A 24,123-nucleotide genomic window follows, 5' to 3' on the forward strand; every position below is an offset into this window, starting at 1 on the left:
TCTCCATCAGACCACTCCAGCCATTGTTCGATATCCCACGGCCAGCTTCCAAAACAACACAAACAACATTAACTGTTGGTGATGAGTGCATGTTTGAGGACCCTATCAAAATGAATATCCCACTCTTTCCTGTTAAAAGGGGTGAGCCAGATCAGAGTCCACTGCAGAGAGTACACTGAAGCCTCTCTGACGGGTTGAGGTTCCATGTCCAGATGCAGCCGCTGGATCCCCCCATGGACTGGTCAACACAACAGTGTGCTGGAGCTCAGAGTGGTTCATCTAGCTCTTCACCAGGTCCAGGCCTACCTGGTAGGACAGCATTTCCTGCCCCTGAGGTCCGACCTCCTCTTCAGACTAGGGGGACACTGTGGCATCTGGACCCGCACCGTCTCCAGCTTCAGGCTTGGCCTCTGAAGGCGTTAGTGGACCAGTCTAGGCCTGCAGGACAAGGTGGTGAACACGTTGCGGAGCGACATGGTTGCTTCCACCAATGCGTCAAAACAAATGTTTTTGGTCATATTCTGTACCTGGTTTGAGAGACATATGTGCAAACGGTTTTACTGTTTTCACTGCTTGATGCGGACCGAGTGGCATCCACATGGAGAGTCTACTTAGCTGCTGTCTCAGCATCCACATTGAGAGTCTACTTAGCTGCTGTCTCAGCATCCACATTGAGAGTCTACTTAGCTGCTGTCTCAGCATCCACATGGAGAGTGTACTTAGCTGCTGTCTCAGCATCCACATTGAGAGTCTACTTAGCTGCTGTCTCAGCATCCACATGGAGAGTCTACTTAGCTGCTGTCTCAGCATCCACATGGAGAGTGTACTTAGCTGCTGTCTCAGCATCCACATGGAGAGTCTACTTAGCTGCTGTCTCAGCATCCACATGGAGAGTCTACTTAGCTGCTGTCTCAGCATCCACATTGAGAGTCTACTTAGCTGCTGTCTCAGCATCCACATGGAGAGTGTACTTAGCTGCTGTCTCAGCATCCACATGGAGAGTGTACTTAGCTGCTGTCTCAGCATCCACATGGAGAGTCTACTTAGCTGCTGTCTTAGCATCCACATTGAGAGTTTACTTAGCTGCTGTCTCAGCATCCACATTGAGAGTCTACTTAGCTGCTGTCTCAGCATCCACATTGAGAGTGTACTTAGCTGCTGTCTCAGCATCCACATTGAGAGTCTACTTAGCTGCTGTCTCAGCATCCACATTGAGAGTCTACTTAGCTGCTGTCTCAGCATCCACATTGAGAGTCTACTTAGCTGCTGTCTCAGCATCCACATTGAGAGTCTACTTAGCTGCTGTCTCAGCATCCACATTGAGAGTCTACTTAGCTGCTGTCTCAGCATCCACATTGAGAGTCTACTTAGCTGCTGTCTCAGCATCCACATGGAGAGTGTACTTAGCTGCTGTATCAGCATCCACATGGAGAGTGTACTTAGCTGCTGTCTCAGCATCCACATTGAGAGTGTACTTAGCTGTTGTCTCAGCATCCACATGGAGAGTGTACTTAGTTAGCTGCTGTCTCTGCATCCACATGGAGAGTGTACTTAGTTAGCTGCTGTCTCTGCATCCACATGGAGAGTCTACTTAGCTGCTGTCTCGCCATGACAACGGCCACGAGGGACACATCCGTTGCTCTCTTTATGAAGGGAGTTCAACGTCTGTGTCCAGGAATGGCCCGCTCAGTGCCAGACTGGAACGTTGACGTGGTGCTGTCAGCGCTTGCTAAGCCGCCCTCGAGCCCCTAGAGTCGACGACTTTGAAGCACCTATCCATAAAGGTGGTTTTCCTGTTGGCTGTTACCTCCACTAAGAGGGTGAGTGAACTACATGCCTTTTCAGTGAGCACGGAATGTTTTTCAGAATGGGTCCAGACAAGAGGAGTGTCACCATCCGTCTTAACCCCTCATTCTTGCTGAAGGTCCTGTTTAACAGACGTGAACCAGCCTTTACATTTGTCTGCATATGCTCCTCCCAGGGCTGCAGGTGAGCTGGGTGTTTGTTTCGCCAAGTGTGCCATGGACACCTACATTACCCAGACACAGGCAATACGGCAGTCTGATTGGCTATTCGTTTGCTATGGTGAGAGAGTTCTGGGCCAGAGCCAATCGATACAAAGACTCTCACACTGGATTGTGGACACTATTACTACAGCATATCGGCAGGCCAGCCGGCTTCTATCTTCCTGGTGGTGCATTCTACTAGAGTAGCTACATCGTGGGCCTCTCACCTATGACCTCTGACCTCTGCTATAGTGGTGCATTCTACTAGAGGAGTAGCTACATCGTGGGCCTCTCACCTATGACCTCTGACCTCTGCTATAGTGGTGCATTCTACTAGAGGAGTAGCTACATCGTGGGCCTCTGACCTATGACCTCTGACCTCTGCTGTAGTTGTGCATTCTACTAGAGGAGTAGCTACATCGTGGGCCTCTGACCTATGACCTGTGACCTCTGCTATAGTGGTGCATTCTACTAGAGGAATAGCTACATCGTGGTCACTGCTCCGAGGAGTTCCCCCCTCAATGATATTTGCGCTTCGGCCAGTTGGGCCATTTATGTGCTCTGTTGGATTACTCCAATCCTTTTTGTTGGTGATCCACAGCGCCTTGAAAAGGACACGAGGTGGAAGTAGTGCGCGGCAGCTATTTAAGGTGGTCAGTCGCAGCACTATCCGGTACACGGTACTAATCTGAAATTCTAACTCGGAATGTATCCTGCCACGTGGAAGGATACCATATTGGAGTGATCCAATAGCTCACATAACCGTGGTTACATACGTAACCTTCGATGTTCACTGAATTGCTAGCGCTAGTTGCTCAAAGATACCTAGCATCAATGCTAGCTTTGTTAACACCGGCTGCGTCATGATACAGTTTCCTGTTTAGGTTAGAGGTCACGTTGAAGTGCATTTCAAATATAACAGATTTTAAGCGATTTACATTCTTCCATACTAAACAGATTGCTCTCTCAGGTGTTCTTGGAAGTTCACCTTTGAAAGAACAGGAGAATGCATAACACAAGTGTTCTTGGAAGATCACCATTGAAAGAACAGGAGCATAACGTGCATTTTGGAACACAGTCAATGTTTTTAACACGTTTTAACTTTTGATGATGTCATCGGGTATAACTTTTTAACTTTATATTTGTTTCTACAACTTAAAGAAATGCGCCGTTTTCACAGATAGACAATGTGCTGTCAATAATGAAAATTATGAAAAGAGATTTTCCTTTTAATTAATTCATTGCTTAATTCATTGGAATTTCCTCTTTGTAAGTCTGCTGTTGTGTTGTGATGATGCAGACTTCTACCAGTGTTTCTGGGGTAATACTGACACCTACTGGTTCATCATTGTCTTGACTGATCCCACAGAGAAAGAACTAAGCTATAGCAATAGTACACTACATGCCCAGTACATTATTCACACATTAATACATTTATACATATATTTATCATTTATATTTTATTAACACTATTAAATTACTGAACATACAAAGCATTTTAGAGCAATAGGATGAAATTATATTGTAGCTGCAGTTTAAACTAGAAAAGGGAGATGTTTGTGTTGATATAATCCCAACTAGATGTCCATGTATTTTCACGTTTCAAACATTAGTGACCAGCACATACACTTTCTGGCCTCAAGCCTTAGTTAAAGGTTCAACAATGAATTTGTGTTGGTTCAAATAGAAATGTTTTCCCCAATTATCCTAGTCGTAAGAAAAATATAAAAATATCCTTAAAAGATCATTATTTATAACTGGATGTATGTAAGATATTAAATGGCCTGGTTTAGGACATAAATGAGGTATAGGTGAGATAGGTTTATGAACTTTACATTAATCATTTAGATAACTGGATTCATTGTTTAGGATTCAGGAAGCATGACCAGTTCAATCTTCATTTTGGGACCCTGAAAGTCAAAACCAAATACACTGTTATTTAGTTACATAGTTACCTGAGTGTCCATCACTGACATTAAAATAATTTTTTGATTGACATCTATTATTGGTTTTGATTGATAACTTATGATGTCGTACTCACAGGTGATTGGTCCGATGGTGAGGGGTTCGAGGGGGACAGAGGGGGTGACAGAGCGGTATTTCCTTTTGGCGCACACCTGAGGAGAGAGACGAGAAGAAGTCAGAGAGACCAGACACTGAGACAGAGAGATGAGAAGGAGTCAGAGAGACCAGACACTGAGACAGAGAGATGAGAAGGAGTCAGAGAGACCAGATACTGAGACAGAGAGACCAGAGAGAGTCAGAAACCACCACACACAAACTGAGTGAGACCAGAGAGAGACCACAGACTGAGTGAGACCAGAGAGAGACCACAAACTGAGTGAGACCAGAGAGAGACCAGACAGAGTGGATGAGTCAGCGGGAAAGATGCAGGACTCACTGGAGTGCAGGAGGAGCTCCTCTGGTCACACAGGCTGAGTCTGCAGTGCAGGAAGACGTCCCGGTAGTCCCCCTGGTACAGGAACAGCAGAGCAGAGAAGCGAGCCCTGAGAGACGAGCCGCTCTCCTCCACCCTCACCTGACGGAATTCAGTCGGACATCTAGGAAACAGGGAGGACCAGGGTTTAGGTTAGATAACGCAACAGAAAATACACAAACATTAGGGTTCGGTTCCCAGACACAGAATAAGCCTGATCCTGGAGTAAAAAGCAATGGAGAAGCTCCATGTAAAGTGTTAGTCCAGGACCAGACTTAATCTGTGTCTGGGAAAACCTCCTCCATATGTTCCTTGAGTATAAACCAAGACACCTGCACACATACTTGTTCTGAATGATGTAGTATCGCATGATGTCTTTAGGGTCGGGGATTGTGTGGCATAGCAGTCCTCCAGAACGACCACGAAACGCTCCGTCTCGGACTCCTCTACGGACACGCCCACGTGCAGCACGGAACCCACCGACAAGGTGACTCCGCCCACTGGGTAAGCCTTTGTGAAGTCGTCGCTGTGGTACAGAGTCATGTTGGAGCCCACTCTGGAGCCCTTACCGACTTTGGAACCCTTCAGCCTGTCAAATGGGCCAATAGGAGATTTGGTTTTGTTAGATTACAAATAAACAGAGTAAAAAACTCACGGACGTTTAGTAAAGCTGAAACCAAGTTTATTCACCCACTGGGTCATACAGCAGCATAAGGCAACGACATGTTTCCACCAGTGGGAGTATATATAGACCCCAATGTGGATAGAGTATCCTCCTTCCCTCTAAACATGACATGTTTCCACCAGTGGTAGTATATATATAGACCCCAATGTGGATGGAGCATCCTCCTTCCCTCTAAACATTACATGTTTCCACCAGTGGTAGTATATATATATATAGACCCCAATGTGGATGGAGCATCCTCCTTCCCTCTAAACATGACATGTTTCCACCAGTGGTAGTATATATATAGACCCCAATGTGGATGGAGCATCCTCCTTCCCTCTAAACATGACATGTTTCCACGAGTGGTAGTATATATATATATAGACCCCAATGTGGATAGAGTGTCCTCCTTCCCTCTAAACATGACATGTTTCCACCAGTGGTAGTATATATATAGACCCCAATGTGGATGGAGCATCCTCCTTCCCTCTAAACATGACATGTTTCCACCAGTGGTAGTATATATATATATAGACCCCAATGTGGATGGAGTATCCTCCTTCCCTCTAAACATGACATGTTTCCACCAGTGGTAGTATATATATAGACCCCAATGTGGATGGAGCATCCTCCTTCCCTCTAAACATGACATGTTTCACCAGTGGTAGATATATATAGACCCCAATGTGGATAGAGTATCCTCCTTCCCTCTAAACATGACATGTTTCCACCAGTGGTAGTATATATATAGACCCCAATGTGGATGGAGTATCCTCCTTCCCTCTAAACATGACATGTTTCCACCAGTGGTAGTATATATATAGACCCCAATGTGGATGGAGCATCCTCCTTCCCTCTAAACATGACATGTTTCCACCAGTGGTAGTATATATATATATAGACCCCAATGTGGATGGAGCATCCTCCTTCCCTCTAAACATGACATGTTTATTGCTGGGCAGGAAGTTAAGTGATGCAGGCAATAAACTGTTCCTTCTCCCAATGTGACCTGACCTCCATTCCTCACTAACCCACATCTCTCCATCCTTATCAGTTCCTGCAGCCATGTGATTGCCTTTCCTTTACTCAAAACATTCCAAGATTAACTGCCTCCACCACAAACATTCCTCCTCCAGATAACCATTAACATCTGGTGTAGAAACCTGACCATAGTATTCCATATTTGAAGTTTAGGAGTCAGAGCCCATCAGTATAGTTTTAGCACTGTTACACAGCTTCAGCTACATATCTTGGTGGAACAACCAGAACAGCCAGTACTGTGATGAGTGAGTGGACAGATGTCATGACCATCGTATGAATAATTGGACCAAGGTGCAGCGTGAGTAGAGTTCCACACTTAAACGATAGTGAAACTTCCAAAACAACAACGAGATAATGACCATGAACTATGTAACACTCATACAAAACAATATCCCCCATCCCAGGTGGGAAAAAAGACACACTAAGTACGATCCCCAATTAGAGGTAACAATTATCAGCTGCCTCCAACTGGGAACCATACACACACCAACATAAAAATGTAATACCTAGAAACCCCACTAGTCACGCCCTGGCCCATTACACCATAGAGAACCTAGAGGGCTCTCTATGGTCAGGGCGTGACAACAGAGGAGGTGATAAACTCTTAACTAGTTATCTAAAGGATCATCAAGAACCACAGGTTTGGAGTATAAACTGTCTACGCATTAACAGGATACTGACAGCTTGACATGTGTTAGCCTGCATTAACAGAATACTGACAGCTTGACATGTGTTAGCCTGCATTGTACAGAATACTGACAGCTTGACATGTGTTAGCCTGCATTAACAGGATACTGACAGCTTGACATGTGTTAGCCTGCATTAACAGGATACTGACAGCTTGACATGTGTTAGCCTGCATTAACAGGATACTGACAGTCCGACATGTGTTAGCCTGCATTAACAGGATACTGACAGTCCGACATGTGTTAGCCTGCATTAACAGGATACTGACAGTCCGACATGTGTTAGCCTGCATTGTACAGAATACTGACAGCTTGACATGTGTTAGCCTGCATTAACAAGATACTGACAGCTTGACATGTGTTAGCCTGCATTGTACAGAATACTGACAGCTTGACATGTGTTAGCCTGCATTGTACAGAATACTGACAGCTTGACATGTGTTAACCTGCATTAACAGAATACTGACAGCTTGACATGTGTTAGCCTGCATTGTACAGAATACTGACAGCTTGACATGTGTTAGCCTGCATTGTACAGAATACTGACAGCTTGACATGTGTTAGCCTGCATTGTACAGAATACTGACAGCTTGACATGTGTTAACCTGCATTAACAGAATACTGACAGCTTGACATGTGTTAGCCTGCATTAACAGAATACTGACAGCTTGACATGTGTTAGCCTGCATTGTACAGAATACTGACAGCTTGACATGTGTTAGCCTGCATTGTACAGAATACTGACAGCTTGACATGTGTTAGCCTGCATTGTACAGAATACTGACAGCTTGACATGTGTTAGCCTGCATTGTACAGAATACTGACAGCTTGACATGTGTTAGCCTGCATTGTACAGAATACTGACAGCTTGACATGTGTTAGCCTGCATTAACAGAATACTGACAGCTTGACATGTGTTAGCCTGCATTGTACAGAATACTGACAGCTTGACATGTGTTAGCCTGCATTGTACAGAATACTGACAGCTTGACATGTGTTAGCCTGCATTGTACAGAATACTGACAGCTTGACATGTGTTAACCTGCATTAACAGAATACTGACAGCTTGACATGTGTTAGCCTGCATTAACAGAATACTGACAGCTTGACATGTGTTAGCCTGCATTGTACAGAATACTGACAGCTTGACATGTGTTAGCCTGCATTGTACAGAATACTGACAGCTTGACATGTGTTAGCCTGCATTGTACAGAATACTGACAGCTTGACATGTGTTAGCCTGCATTGTACAGAATACTGACAGCTTGACATGTGTTAACCTGCATTGTACATTAACAGAATACTGACAGCTTGACATGTGTTAGCCTGCATTAACAGAATACTGACAGCTTGACATGTGTTAGCCTGCATTGTACAGAATACTGACAGCTTGACAGCCTGCATTGTACAGAATACTGACAGCTTGACATGTGTTAGCCTGCATTGTACAGAATACTGACAGCTTGACATGTGTTAGCCTGCATTGTACAGAATACTGACAGCTTGACATGTGTTAACCTGCATTGTACAGAATACTGACAGCTTGACATGTGTTAGCCTGCATTGTACAGAATACTGACAGCTTGACATGTGTTAGCCTGCATTGACAGTGACATGTGTTAATGCATTGACAGAATACTGACAGCTTGACATGTGTTAGCCTGCATTGTACAGAATACTGACAGCTTGACATGTGTTAGCCTGCATTGTACAGAATACTGACAGCTTGACATGTGTTAGCCTGCATTGTACAGAATACTGACAGCTTGACATGTGTTAGCCTGCATTGTACAGAATACTGACAGCTTGACATGTGTTAGCCTGCATTGTACAGAATACTGACAGCTTGACATGTGTTAACCTGCATTGTACAGAATACTGACAGCTTGACATGTGTTAGCCTGCATTGTACAGAATACTGACAGCTTGACATGTGTTAGCCTGCATTGTACAGAATACTGACAGCTTGACATGTGTTAACCTGCATTGTACAGAATACTGACAGCTTGACATGTGTTAGCCTGCATTGTACAGAATACTGACAGCTTGACATGTGTTACCTGCATTGACAGAATACTGACAGCTTGACATGTGTTAACCTGCATTGTACAGAATACTGACAGCTTGACATGTGTTAGACCTGCATTGTACAGAATACTGACAGCTTGACATGTGTTAACCTGCATTGTACAGAATACTGACAGCTTGACATGTGTTAGCCTGCATTGTACAGAATACTGACAGCTTGACATGTGTTACCTGCATTGTACAGAATACTGACAGCTTGACATGTGTTAGCCTGCATTGTACAGAATACTGACAGCTTGACATGTGTTAACCTGCATTGTACAGAATACTGACAGCTTGACATGTGTTAGCCTGCATTGTACAGAATACTGACAGCTTGACATGTGTTAACCTGCATTGTACAGAATACTTACAGCTTGACATGTGTTAGCCTGCATTGTACAGAATACTGACAGCTTGACATGTGTTAACCTGCATTGTACAGAATACTGACAGCTTGACATGTGTTAGCCTGCATTGTACAGAATACTGACAGCTTGACATGTGTTAGCCTGCATTGTACAGAATACTGACAGCTTGACATGTGTTAACCTGCATTGTACAGAATACTGACAGCTTGACATGTGTTAGCCTGCATTGTACAGAATACTGACAGCTTGACATGTGTTAGCCTGCATTGTACAGAATACTGACAGCTTGACATGTGTTAACCTGCATTGTACAGAATACTGACAGCTTGACATGTGTTAGCCTGCATTGTACAGAATACTGACAGCTTGACATGTGTTAACCTGCATTGTACAGAATACTGACAGCTTGACATGTGTTAGCCTGCATTGTACAGAATACTGACAGCTTGACATGTGTTAGCCTGCATTGTACAGAATACTGACAGCTTGACATGTGTTAACCTGCATTGTACAGAATACTGACAGCTTGACATGTGTTAGCCTGCATTGTACAGAATACTGACAGCTTGACATGTGTTAACCTGCATTGTACAGAATACTGACAGCTTGACATGTGTTAGCCTGCATTGTACAGAATACTGACAGCTTGACATGTGTTAGCCTGCATTGTACAGAATACTGACAGCTTGACATGTGTTAGCCTGCATTGTACAGAATACTGACAGCTTGACATGTGTTAGCCTGCATTGTACAGAATACTGACAGCTTGACATGTGTTAACCTGCATTGTACAGAATACTGACAGCTTGACATGTGTTAGCCTGCATTGTACAGAATACTGACAGCTTGACATGTGTTAGCCTGCATTGTGTTACAGGGGCGCAACTTTGTTTTTAGAAGTTGGGGGGACATAGTTATTATTGTTTTTAAATCCAGTCGGATACCCAGCCTACCCAACCACTCGGAGGCGTCCGCATGGTCCTAAAGTACACCGCTGCCTCGTATTGTATCACATTCCAATGATAAAACTGGTCAAAGATGCGCCCCTGTTGTGTTACATTGTCCATGTTTTACAGTGTTTACTGTAATGTCACGTCTCCACTTACGACAGGTAGGGTTTGATGGCCACATCCAGGCTGGTCTCTGATTCCAGAGGGTAGGCACAGGAGAAAGGCACGCTCACGGGTCGGCTGAAGGACACGTCGGGAACGTGGTAGATGAATAAACTGTTGGAAAAGATGGCGTCCGTTCCATTTGTCTGGTGAAAGGGGGAAAAGGGAAGAAGATTAGAAGCCAGGAGAGGACCTCTCACCAGTTCTCACAATAATATCATTCTTGGACTATTGTATTTCATTTCATCTGTTCATCATTTTCTGTTGATGGCAACATGTCTCTTTATCTAAGATTCCATTTGTTGCCACTCCTTGTCATTGCCAAAGAGACTGGCTTTCGGCAATCTAAATGCTCAGTGTCCTGTCGTATTTACGGCGCAGTTGCTGATTGGTAGTTGGAAAAAACATTCATATTTTCAATGACAACGTTACGGAACATGAGGTGAGCGCAAATCTGGCACAATATAGAATAAGAATCTTATGAGCAACAACAAACAGCCGTTATGACCTGCTGCTGTAATTACCTTGTGAGAAGGCAGTGTCTATCATAGAAATAAGAATGAATAGAAAGGTCTCCATTCACGTCAGTGGAGCTCCCAAGCTTGTCGTCCTAAAACCTGGGACTGAGTTACCTCTGGTTCATTCAGCCTTCCCTATGGGAAAAAATGTATGTGGAAAGACGACGGTTTTGGAATAAACGCTGAAAATAAGGTCTGAGGTCGACACAGGCTTAGGAGATCTTACACATTTTGTTCTATGAGATGATACCAAATTAGATGTTATTTGTCACATACACATGGTTAGCAGATGTAGTGGGACACATACACATGGTTAGCAGATGTAGTGGGACACATACACATGGTTAGCAGATGATGGGACACATACACATGGTTAGGGACACATACACATGGTTAGCAGATGTAGTGGGACACATACACATGGTTAGCAGATGTAGTGGGACACATACACATGGTTAGCAGATGTAGTGGGACACATACACATGGACACATACACATGGTTAGCAGATGTAGTGGGACACATACACATGGTTAGCAGATGTAGTTGGGACACATACACATGGTTAGCAGATGTGGGACACATATGGTTAGCAGATGGTGGGACACATACACATGGTTAGCAGATGTAGTGGGACACATACACATGGTTAGCAGATGTAGTGGGACACATACACATGGTTAGCAGATGTACACAGTGCAGGACACATACACATGGTTAGCAGATGTAGTGGGACACATACACATGGTTAGCAGATGTAGTGGGACACATACACATGGTTAGCAGGTAGCAGATGTAGTGGGACACATACACATGGTTAGCAGATGTAGTGGGACACATACACATGGTTAGCAGATGTAGTGGGACACATACACATGGTTAGCAGATGTAGTGGGACACATACACATGGTTAGCAGATGTAGTGGGACACATACACATGGTTAGCAGATGTAGTGGGACACATACACATGGTTAGCAGATGTAGTGGGACACATGGGACACATGGTTAGCAGATGTATGGTTAGCAGATGGTGGGACACATACACATGGTTAGCAGATGTAGTGGGAGCAGATGTAGTGGACACATACACATGGTTAGCAGATGTAGTGGGACACACATACACATGGTTAGCAGATGTAGTGGGACACATACACATGGTTAGCAGATGTAGTGGGACACATACACATGGTTAGCAGATGTAGTGGGACACATACACATGGTTAGCAGATGTAGTGGGACACATACACATGGTTAGCAGATGTTGGGACACATACACATGGTTAGCAGATGTAGTGGGACACATACACATGGTTAGCAGATGTAGTGGGACACATACACATGGTTAGCAGATGTAGTGGGACACATACACATGGTTAGCAGATGTAGTGGGACACATACACATGGTTAGCAGATGTAGTGGGACACATACACATGGTTAGCAGATGTAGTGGACACATACACATGGTTAGCAGATGTAGTGGGACACATACACATGGTTAGCAGATGTAGTGGGACACATACACATGGTTAGCAGATGTAGTGGGACACATACACATGGTTAGAAGTTAATGCGAGTGTAGCGACATGCTTGTGCTTCTAGTTCCGACAATGTAACAATATCTAACAAGTAATCTAACAAATTCACAACGACTGACTCATACGCACAAATGTAAAGGGGTGAATAAGAATTTGTACACATGAATATATGGATGAGCGATGACCGTGCGGCATAGGTAAGATGCAGTAGACGGTATAGAGTACAGTATATACATATGAGATGAGTAATGTAGGGTATGGAAACATTATATAAATTGCCATTATTTAAAGTGACTAGTGATACCTTATTGCATCTAATTATTAAAGTGGCCGGAGATTTGAGTCAGTATGTTGGCAGCAGCCACCTAATGTTAGTGGTGGCTGTTTATGGTTAACAGTCTGATGGCCTTGAGATAGAAGCTGTTTTTCAGTCTCTCGGCCCCAGCGTTGATGCACCTGTACTGACCTCGCCTTCAGGATGATAGCGGGGTGAACAGGCAGTTGCTCGGGTGGTTGTTGTCATTGATGATCTTTTGGCCTTCCTGTGACATCGGGTGCTGTAGGTGTTCTGGAAGGCAGGTCTTTTGTGATACAGTGTGACAGGATGCTCTCGAATGTGCATCTGTAAAAGTGTGTGAGTGTTTCTTCAGCCTCCTGAGGTTGAAGAGGCGCTGTTGTGCCTTCTTCACCATGCTGTCTGTGTGGGTGGACCATTTCAGTTTGTCTGTGATGTGTACGCCAAGGAACTTAAAATTTCCACCGTCTCGAATACTGTCCCATTGATGTGGATGCTCCCTCTGCTGTTTCCTGAAGTCTACGATCATCTCCTTTGTTTTGTTGACGTTGAGTGAGAGGTTATTTTCCTGACACCACACTCCGAGGGCCACAGAGATGTCACAGGGAAAGTGGTATTCCTGGTCGTACTGTAGGAAAGTGGTATTCCTGGCCGTACTGTAGGGAAGTGGTATTCCTGGTTGTACTGTAGGGAAGTGGTATTCCTGGTTGCACTGTAGGGAAGTGGTATTCATGGTTGCACTGTAGGGAAGTGGTATTCCTGGTTGCACTGTAGGGAAGTGGTATTCATGGTCGTACTGTAGGGAAGTGGTATTGCTGGTTGCACTGTAGGGAAGTGGTATTCCTGGTTGCACTGTAGGGAAGTGGTATTCCTGGTTGTACTGTAGGGAAGTGGTATTCATGGTTGTACTGTAGGGAAGTGGTATTCATGGTTGTACTGTAGGGAAGTGGTATTCATGGTTGTACTGTAGGGAAGTGGTATTCCTGGTTGTACTGTAGGGAAGTGGTATTCCTGGTTGCACTGTAGGGAAGTGGTATTCCTGGTCGTACTGTAGGGAAGTGGTATTCCTGGTTGTACTGTAGGGAAGTGGTATTCCTGGTCGTACTGTAGGGAAGTGGTATTCATGGTCGTACTGTAGGGAAGTGGTATTCCTGGTTGCACTGTAGGGAAGTGGTATTCATGGTTTACTGTAGGGAAGTGGTATTCATGGTTGTACTGTAGGGAAGTGGTATTCCTGGTCGTACTGTAGGAAGTGGTATTCATGGTCGTACTGTAGGGAAGTGGTATTCCTGGTTGTACTGTAGGGAAGTGGTATTCCTGGTTGCACTGTAGGGAAGTGGTATTCATGGTTGCACTGTAGGGAAGTGGTATTCCTGGTCGTACTGTAGGGAAGTGGTATTCCTGGTTGCACTGTAGGGAAGTGGTATTCCTGGTTGCACTGTAGGGAAGTGGTATTCCTGGTTGCACTGTAGGGAAGTGGTATTCCTGGTTGCACTGTAGGGAAGTGGTATTCATGGTTGCACTGTAGGGAAGTGGTATTCATGGTTGCACTGTAGGGAAGTGGTATTCCTGGTCGTACTGTAGGGAAGTGGTATTCCTGGTTGCACTGTAGGGAAGTGGTATTCCTGGTCGTACTGTAGGGAAGTGGTATTCCTGGTTGCACTGTAGGGAAGTGGTATTCCTGGTTGTACTGTAGGGAAGTGGTATTCCTGGTTGTACTGTAGGGAAGTGGTATTCCTGGTCGTACTGTAGGGAAGTGGTATTCCTGGTTGTACTGTAGGGAAGTGGTATTCCTGGTTGCACTGTAGGGAAGTGGTATTCCTGGTTGTACTGTAGGGAAGTGGTATTCCTGGTTGCACTGTAGGGAAGTGGTATTCCTGGTCGTACTGTAGGGAAGTGGTATTCCTGGTTGTACTGTAGGGAAGTGGTATTCCTGGTTGCACTGTAGGGAAGTGGTATTCCTGGTTGTACTGTAGGGAAGTGGTATTCCTGGTTGTACTGTAGGGAAGTGGTATTCCTGGTTGTACTGTAGGGAAGTGGTATTCCTGGTTGTACTGTAGGGAAGTGGTATTCCTGGTCGTACTGTAGGGAAGTGGTATTCATGGTCGTACTGTAGGGAAGTGGTATTCCTGGTCGTACTGTAGGGAAGTGGTATTCCTGGTCGTACTGTAGGGAAGTGGTATTCCTGGTCGTACTGTAGGGAAGTGGTATTCCTGGTCGTACTGTAGGGAAGTGGTATTCCTGGTCGTACTGTAGGGAAGTGGTATTCCTGGTCGTACTGTAGGGAAGTGGTATTCCTGGTATTCATTCCAGGTGTGGAAAGCTCTAAGATATGTATTTAATTTAATTTGACCTTTATTTAACTAGTCAAGTCAGTTTAAGAACAAATTATTATTTACAAAGACGGCCTACCGGGGAACAGTGAGTTAACTGCCTTGTTCGGGGCAGAATGACAGATTTTTACCTTGTCAGCTCGGGGATTCGATCCAGCAACCTTTCGGTTACTAGTCCAACGTGGACTTACAGCTGTAATTGCTACCAACGGTGCTTCTACAAAGTATTGACTCCGCGGTGTAAATACCTATGTAAATGAGTTTTTTCTGTATTTCATTTTCAATACATTTGCAAAAATGTCTAAAAACATGTTTTCACTTTGTCATTATGGAGTATTGTGTGGAGATGTGTGCGAATTTAAAAAAATATAATCTGTTGAATTCAGGCTGTAACACAACAAAATGTGGAATAAGTCAAGAGGTCTGAATACTTTCTGAAGGCACTGTACATCCTATAAGGAAGCATCAATCAAATCCACCACCGCACCCCAGACACCCTCAAATGAAATTTCTCCTTTCCTAAAAACATATATTGGCTTCATTATAGCATAATGCTGAAATAATGTTTATTTGTGTATATGTTTCTAATTATTTATTATATTATTTGCCCATCATTATTTGTCCATCTTAATCTTTTCTTTTTCATTGGCCAGTCTGAGATATGGCTTTTTCTTTGCAACTCTGCCTAGAAGGCCAGCATCCCGAAGTCGCCTCTTCACTGTTGACGTTGAGACTGGTGTTTTACGGGTACTATTTAATGAAACTGCCAGTTTAGGACTGTTTCTCAAACTAAACAGTCTATTGTACTTGTCCTCTTGCTCAGTTGTGCACCGGGGCCTCCCACTCCTCTTTCTATTCTGGTTAGAGCCAGTTTGCACTGTCCTGTGAAGGGACTAGTACACAGCGTTGTACGAGGTCTTCAGTTTCTTTGCAAATTTTCACAAGGAATAGCCTTCATTTCTCAGAACAAGAATAGACTGGCGAGTTTCAGAAGAAATGTCTTTGTTTCTGGCCATTTTGAACCTGTAATCAAACCCACAAATGCTGATGCTCCAGATACTCAACTAGTCTAAAGAAGGCCAGTTTTATTTCTTCTTTAATCGGAACAACAGTTTTCAGTTGTGCTAACGTAATTGCAAAAGGGTTTTCTAATGGTCAATTAGCCTTTTATAATGATAAACTTGGATTAGCTAACACAACATGCCATTGGAACACAGGAGTGATGGTTGCTGATAATGGGCCTCTGTACGCCTATGAAGATATTCCATTCAAAATCTGCCGTTTCCAACTTTAATAGTAATTTATAACATTAACAATGTCTGTACTGTATTTCTGATCAGTTTGATGTTATTTTAATGAATTTCTTTTAAAAAACGAGGACATTTCTAAGTGACCCCAAACTTTTGAACGGTGGTGTATATGTATGTATATTTATGTTGTGTTACACAGCATTTGAATAAGAGACCTAGATCTCAATATGTCTTCCGTGTTAAAATGTAACAAAAATAAACCATCTGTTTTCACTGTTCCATTCTTGCGCAATTCATGCATCTCCGCTGGCCTCTCTCTCTTCCAACCTCTCTGTATTCCGCTCAACCAGTAGCCTAGCCCAAGCATGTCCCAGAAGTAGCAAACTACAGTAGTTCTGTCACCTACTTTTAGCCCAAGCATGTCCCAGGAGTAGCAAACTACAGTAGTTCTGTCACCTACTTTTAGCCCAAGCATGTCCCAGAAGTAGCAAACTACAATAGTTCTGACACCTACTTTTAGCAATAAAAAAAATATATATATATATATATATTAGAGGGAAAAAGTACCTTGCTCTTTCTTACTGGATATAAAATAGGCTTCAGGCTACAGCGCTCACAATGAACTGGCGGGGAAGTTTGAAGGGCGAGAGCTTCTCTGGTGTGACTGGTCACATTGGCTGGTGATAAACATGCAATAAATGGACTGTTCATATTTGAAGGCCAGTGTCTTTGGCAATGACAGGGATTGGCAAGGAGTGAAATATTAGCTAAAGAGACTGGTATCCAGGGTTATGTCTAACAGCAAGTGCTCTCTTCTGATAGTTTTGGTGAGGAACTGGGTGAACGGGTCGGGGTCTGTTCTCACCACCAGAGTGTTTCCGCAGGCGCCCTCCTTGCGCTCCACCTGGTACCATACCATGCCGCCACGCTCTTCGTGAGCGTTACACCGGGGGTCGGCCAGGTTAGCGGTGGTGGCGTCCAGACCAGCGGCCTCCAGGTTAGTCCTGTTGAGACCCACCTGTACCAGGCTCCGCCCACATACTACCTCTGGGTGCAGCAAAACAGGCTGATCTGTAAGAGAGGAAGAGAGAGACAGAGGGATGAGAAACAGGCTGATCTGTAAGAGAGGAAGAGAGAGACAGAGGGATGAGAAACAGGCTGATCTGTAAGAGAGGAAGAGAGAGACAGAGGGATGAGAAACAGGCTGATCTGTAAGAGAGGAAGAGAGAGACAGAGGGATGAGAAACAGGCTGATCTGTAAGAGAGGAAGAGAGAGACAGAGGGATGAGAAACAGGCTGATCTGTAAGAGAGGAAGAGAGAGACAGAGGGATGAGAAACAGGCTGATCTGTAAGAGAGGAAGAGAGAGACAGAGGATGAGAAACAGGCTGATCTGTAGGAAGAGAGAGACAGGGATGAGAAACAGGCTGATCTGTAAGAGAGGAAGAGAGAGACAGAGGGATGAGAAACAGGCTGATCTGTAAGAGAGAGACAGAGGGATGAGAAACAGGCTGATCTGTAAGAGAGGAAGAGAGAGACAGAGGGATGAGAAACAGGCTGATCTGTAAGAGAGGAAGAGAGAGACAGAGGGATGAGAAACAGGCTGATCTGTAAGAGAGGAAGAGAGAGACAGAGGGATGAGAAACAGGCTGATCTGTAAGAGAGAGACAGAGGGATGAGAAACAGGCTGATCTGTAAGAGCCCAAAGACAGAGGAATGAGAAACAGGCTGATCTGTAAGAGAGGAAGAGAGACAGAGGGATGAGAAACAGGCTGATCTGTAAGAGAGACTTCAGCCCAAGAGAGGAATGAGAAACAGGCTGATCTGTAAGAGAGGAAGAGAGAGACAGAGGGATGAGAAACAGGCTAATTTGTAAGAGGAAGAGAGAGACAGAGGGATGAGAAACAGGCTGATCTGTAAGAGAGAAAGAGAGAGACAGAGGGATGAGAAACAGGCTAATTTGTAAGAGGAAGAGAGAGACAGAGGGATGAGAAACAGGCTGATCTGTAAGAGAGAAAGAGAGAGACAGAGGGATGAGAAACAGGCTAATTTGTAAGAGGAAGAGAGAGACAGAGGGATGAGAAACAGGCTAATTTGTAAGAGGAAGAGAGAGACAGAGGGATGAGAAACAGGCTGATCTGTAAGAGAGAAAGAGAGAGACAGAGGAATGAGAAACAGGCTGATCTGTAAGAGAGAAAGAGAGAGACAGAGGAATGAGAAACAGGCTGATCTGTAAGAGAGGAAGAGAGAGACAGAGGGATGAGAAACAGGCTGATCTGTAAGAGGGAAGAGAGAGACAGAGGGATGAGAAACAGGCTGATCTGTAAAGAGAGAGACAGAGGGATGAGAAACAGGCTGATCTGTAAGAGAAGAAGAGAGAGACAGAGGGATGAGAAACAGGCTGATCTGTAAGAGAGACAGGGATGAGAAACAGGCTGATCTGTAAGAGAGAGACAGAGGGATGAGAAACAGGCTGATCTGTAAGAGAGGAAGAGAGAGACAGAGGGATGAGAAACAGGCTGATCTGTAAGAGAGAAAGAGAGAGACAGAGGAATGAGAAACAGGCTGATCTGTAAGAGAGGAAGAGAGAGACAGAGGGATGAGAAACAGGCTGATCTGTAAGAGAGGAAGAGAGAGACAGAGGAATGAGAAACAGGCTGATCTGTAAGAGAGGAAGAGAGAGACAGAGGGATGAGAAACAGGCTGATCTGTAAGAGAGGAAGAGAGAGACAGAGGGATGAGAAACAGGCTGATCTGTAAGAGAGAGACAGGGATGAGAAACAGGCTGATCTGTAAGAGAGAGACAGAGGGATGAGAAACAGGCTGATCTGTAAGAGAGGAAGAGAGAGACAGAGGGATGAGAAAATAAAGACAACAGAAGAGAAGTTATTCAAGAACCCAAAATGAAAAGAAGGAATTACAAATTCTCATATAAACTCTTCGAAAAAAGGGTTCCAAGAGGGTTCTTCGAATGTCCCCATAGGATAACCCTTTTTGGATCCAGGTAGAACCCTTTTTGGTTCCAGGAAGGGGTTCTACTTGGAACCCAATAGGGTTCTACCAGAAACCAAAATGGTTATAGCTGGCACCAAAAAAGGGTTCTTCACAGGGTTCTCTTATGGGGACAGCCGAAGAACCCTTTTAGGTTCTAGATAGCACCTGTTTTTCTAAGAGAGTACATAGGTCCTCAAGCAGGTGTTTTCTGAGAACTCACCTGGCCTCTCACACCGCCAAGTGACCCCATCGGTGCTCACGCAGGTCTCCCCCTCTCTGCAGGTACCACACATTGCTTTTGGCGTAGTCGTGGAAACCTGTGACTGTGTTGTTGTTGTGGTGCGATTGTTCTCTACTGGTATTTCTGTAGATGTGACTGGTTTTGGTGTTGTGGTGAGAGCTGACACATCTGGAACAAGGAGTTAAACAGGAGACACAGTTATGAGGGAACATTCATGTTTTGAAAGAACTAGTATGCTGGTATTACCAGAATCAATATGAATGAATGGATGAATATGCCGAGTACTGTTGATATCTAGGGCCATAAGAAGAACATCATGGTGTATATAACCAGCTGGTGAATGACTAAGTAGTAAACAGTTAATAAATACAATAACTTCAATTCAAAAGGCAGAACAACAACAACAAACCCCACTCAGAACTTGGCAAAGCAGGAGGCGAAACCTTACATGCACAATAGGCGAAGTAGCATCCGGGAGGCATGACGAACTTGTACACAAAGTAGTTCCCAGGGCATGCCTTGACGTGGATGGGCTGAGACTGCACCCAGCAGCAGTCCCCATTGAAGCTGGCGCAGACTGCACTCTGGACAATTTCATCCACCTGCTGGGGGGGAGGAAACGCCAGCCACAAGGGAGCCTGGGTGCCGCACTTGAAGGAATCCACACACTTGTCCGGCATGGACACGCTCTGGTTGCCGATGAACATGCGGTAATAGCCGTCCCAGTGGACGTTGCGGTCGCAGTGCTTGTTGCCCACGACGTTGTTGGTGGAACGCCAGGCGTCGTTCAGGACTGTGTAGATCTTACAGGGGTTGGAGCACTGCTGGATGCCGGCGACCGTGATGCAGTCCTCCCCGTCGGCGCACTCGTTGGAGCCGCAGCTGAACCGGACATGGGCAAGGTTGGTGTTGGAGGTGGGGTAGGAGCGGCGGACACGACGAGGGGCGTGGTGGTCGGCGGTGGCGGTGTGGCCAGGTAAACAGAGGAGGCCGTCTCCGGAGAAGCCCTTCTTACAGGTGCATGTGATGTCACCTGCCATGGGGGAGGTGCGGCAGACGGCTTGTTCGTGACACGCCTCGCAGCTGGTGACAATCGTACCTGTGGGAATTTGGGAATATATGGGTTCATCATCTCTTTTTAGGTTGAGGTATCATGATACACCTGAATTGTTTTGATGCTTCCATTTTTAGGTTCTGGGACTAAAGAGCAGAGAAAGTCCGTTGTGTAGTGGGTTATATAGTATTATACTGTATGAAATCCCTTCATAATAATACATGTATCCCTGCACTGTCAACTCTAACCAAAAATATTTTGTTCAGAGTTAGATATGGCAGAACTAAAATAAGCCAATGCAAAAATCAAATGAACAAATGCTATACAGTATAGTTTATATCATATATAGTATTCATTATGAATAAACAGAAATAATTTCATGTTTTAAATATACAGTGCATTTGGAAAGTATTCAGACCCCTTGACCTTTTCCACATGTTGTTACGTTACAGCCTATTTGTCAAATGGATTAAATCGTTTTTTATCCTCAAGGACATTCTGAGACCTGTCCCGAAGCCGGGCTCTGGCTGGGCCACTCAAGGACATTCTGAGACCTGTCCCGAAGCCACTCCTGCGTTGTCTTGGATGTGTGCTTAGGGTCATTGTCCTGTTGGAAGGTGAACCTTTGCCCCAGTCTGAGGTCCTGAGCGCCCTGAAGCAGGTTTTCATCAAGGATCTCTCTTTAATGCTATGTTCATCTTGCCCTCGATCCTGACTAGTCTCTCAGTCCCTGCCACTGAAAACCTCCCCACAGCATGATGCTGCCACCACCATGCTTCACCGTAGGGTTTGGTGCCCGGTTTTCCCAAGACGTGATGCTTGGCATTCAGGCCAAAGAGTTCAAGCTTGGTTTCATCAGACCAGAGAATATTGTTTCTCCTGGTCTGAGAGTCCTTTAGGTGCCTTTTGGCAAAGTCCAAGTGGGCTGTCATGTGCCTTTTACTGAGGAGTGGCTTCTGTCTGGCCACTCGCCCATAATGGCCTGATTGGTGGAGTGGTACAGAGATGGTTGTCCTTCTGGAGCTATGTCAGAGTCACCTCCCAAACCAAGGCCCTTCTCCTCCGATTGCTCAGTTTGGCCAGGCGGCCAGCTCTAGGAAGAGTCTTGTGGTTCCAAACTTCTTCCATATATGAATGGAAATCATGTCCAATTTCCAAATCATGTCCAATCAATTGAATTTACCACAGGTGGACTCCATTCAAGTTGTAGAAATATCTCAAGGATGATCAACGGAAACAGGATGCACCTGAGCTCAATTTTGAGTCTCATAGCAAAGGGTCTGAATACTTATGTAAATAAGTTATTTATATTTTTATTCAAATTCTAAAAACCTGTTTTCGCTTTGTCATTATGGGGTATTGTGTGTAGATTGATGAGGAACAAAAATAATTCAATCCATTGTAGAATGAGGCTGTAACAAAATGTGGTAAAAGTCAAGGGGTCTGAATACTTTCCGAATGTACTGTATAGTATATTTGTGTGTACCTGAGGTATGTCCAGCTATTGATGTATTAAATATATAGTATATTTGTGTGTACCTGAGGTATGTCCAGCTGTTGATGTATTAAATATATAGTATATGTACCAGCTGTTGATGTGATGTATTAAATATATAGTATATTTTGTGTACCTGAGGTATGTCCAGCTTTTGATGTATTAAATATATAGTATATTTGTGTGTACCTGAGGTATGTATTAAATTTGTATATTTGTGTGTACCTGAGGTATGTCCGGCTGTTGATGTATTAAATATATAGTATATTTGTGTGTACCTGAGGTATGTCCAGCTGTTGATGTATTAAATATATAGTATATTAAATTTGTGTGTACCTGAGGTATGTCCAGCTGTTGATGTATTAAATATATAGTATATTTGTGTGTACCTGAGGTATGTCCAGCGCTGGACAGAACCAGCAGAGGCACCAGCAGAGCCACCAGGATCATCCTCATCAACACTAGTTACTTCTACAGGGGCAGAAACGGGGAACACAACCTGAAGGAAAATACACTGATTATATTCATCCACATTTTATCCACAATTTACATCCACTGGAACGTCAGTCACGTTTAAATGCACGTTTGACTTGATTTAATTTGACTGTATCTATACAGGTCATCCTATGGTGATAAAACACATTTTATTTTCTGTCACAAGACTGCAATTAACCACGTTACAACACATCTAATATAATAATAGATATTAAGCATGGACACACATTCTCTGGAGGGTTTATAACAACACATCTAATATAATAATAGATATTAAGCATGGACACACATTCTCTGGAGGGTTTATAACAACACATCTAATATAATAATAGATATTAAGCATGGACACATATTCTCTGGAGGGTATTATAACAACACATCTAATATAATAATAGATATTAAGCATGGACACACATTCTCTGGAGGGTATTATAACAACACATCTAATATAATAATAGATATTAAGCATGGACACACATTCTCTGGAGGGTTTATAACAACACATCTAATATAATAATAGATATTAAGCATGGACACACATTCTCTGGAGGGTATTATAACAACACATCTAATATAATAATAGATATTAAGCATGGACACACATTCTCTGGAGGGTTTATAACAACACATCTAATATAATAATAGATATTAAGCATGGACACACATTCTCTGGAGGGTTTATAACAACACATCTAATATAATAATAGATATTAAGCATGGACACACATTCTCTGGAGGGTTTATAACAACACATCTAATATAATAATAGATATTAAGCATGGACACACATTCTCTGGAGGGTATTATAACAACACATCTAATATAATAATAGATATTAAGCATGGACACACATTCTCTGGAGGGTTTATAACAACACATCTAATATAATAATAGATATTAAGCATGGACACACATTCTCTGGAGGGTATTATAACAACACATCTAATATAATAATAGATATTAAGCATGGACACACATTCTCTGGAGGGTTTATAACAACACATCTAATATAATAATAGATATTAAGCATGGACACACATTCTCTGGAGGGTATTATAACATTTAAAACTTAGTCAGTTCAGATATATTAATTTCACCAAACCAAAAATAACTTTGTTTAACCATACAGTATGAATAGTGATCTGAGAGAAGTACTGACTTACCAAATGTTGATGCTGACTGCTGGAACCACCTGTAAACGAGGCATTTATACACTGGTTATCTGGGAGGGGGGGAAGCAGGTCACATTGTGCAATATTCCCAGGGACAATACCTTAGTCTGGGTCCCAGTATGTTCAGCTCTCATTCCACTCCTTGCCACTCCTTGTCATGATAAACTGTTTGGCAATGACCCTGAGTAAAGGAGTGAAATGTCAGACAAAACTGACTGGATTTCAGGCTAACAATAGGTGTGGAAGAGGTTGAATCACAACTATAGATCCCAACTACAGTATAATCTTAATTTGATCACTCTGTTGTTGCTGAACATTTCCCAGTGTATTTTAAGAAGAGTTTTAAGAAGGCTTC

At 43.7% G+C, this 24,123-nt stretch overlaps 1 protein-coding gene across 2 annotated transcripts; it reads right to left on the reverse strand.

The window, feature by feature from the left end:
* Positions 1-3,447: 3,447 nt before the first annotated feature.
* LOC121845223 (uromodulin-like) lies at positions 3,448-23,920 on the reverse strand. Of its 2 annotated transcripts, XM_042316099.1 has the most exons (11): positions 23,870-23,920; positions 23,760-23,788; positions 22,491-22,600; positions 20,001-20,651; positions 19,532-19,720; positions 17,184-17,389; positions 10,382-10,533; positions 4,788-5,032; positions 4,408-4,567; positions 4,048-4,123; positions 3,448-3,916 (listed from the first exon to the last, which is right to left on the reverse strand). In XM_042316099.1, the coding sequence occupies exons 3-9, from the start codon at positions 22,555-22,557 to the stop codon at positions 4,542-4,544; spliced, it is 1,536 nt and encodes a 511-aa protein (XP_042172033.1). In that variant the 5' UTR covers positions 22,558-22,600; positions 23,760-23,788; positions 23,870-23,920; the 3' UTR covers positions 3,448-3,916; positions 4,048-4,123; positions 4,408-4,541. The 2 variants fall into 2 exon arrangements, with proteins under 2 accessions (XP_042172033.1, XP_042172032.1); XM_042316098.1 differs by lacking the exon at positions 23,870-23,920 and having other exon boundaries at positions 23,760-23,833.
* Between the last annotated feature and the right edge of the window lie 203 nt (positions 23,921-24,123).

This window comes from Oncorhynchus tshawytscha, unplaced genomic scaffold, assembly GCF_018296145.1.
Source record: "Oncorhynchus tshawytscha isolate Ot180627B unplaced genomic scaffold, Otsh_v2.0 Un_contig_465_pilon_pilon, whole genome shotgun sequence".
NCBI lineage: Eukaryota > Metazoa > Chordata > Actinopteri > Salmoniformes > Salmonidae > Oncorhynchus > Oncorhynchus tshawytscha.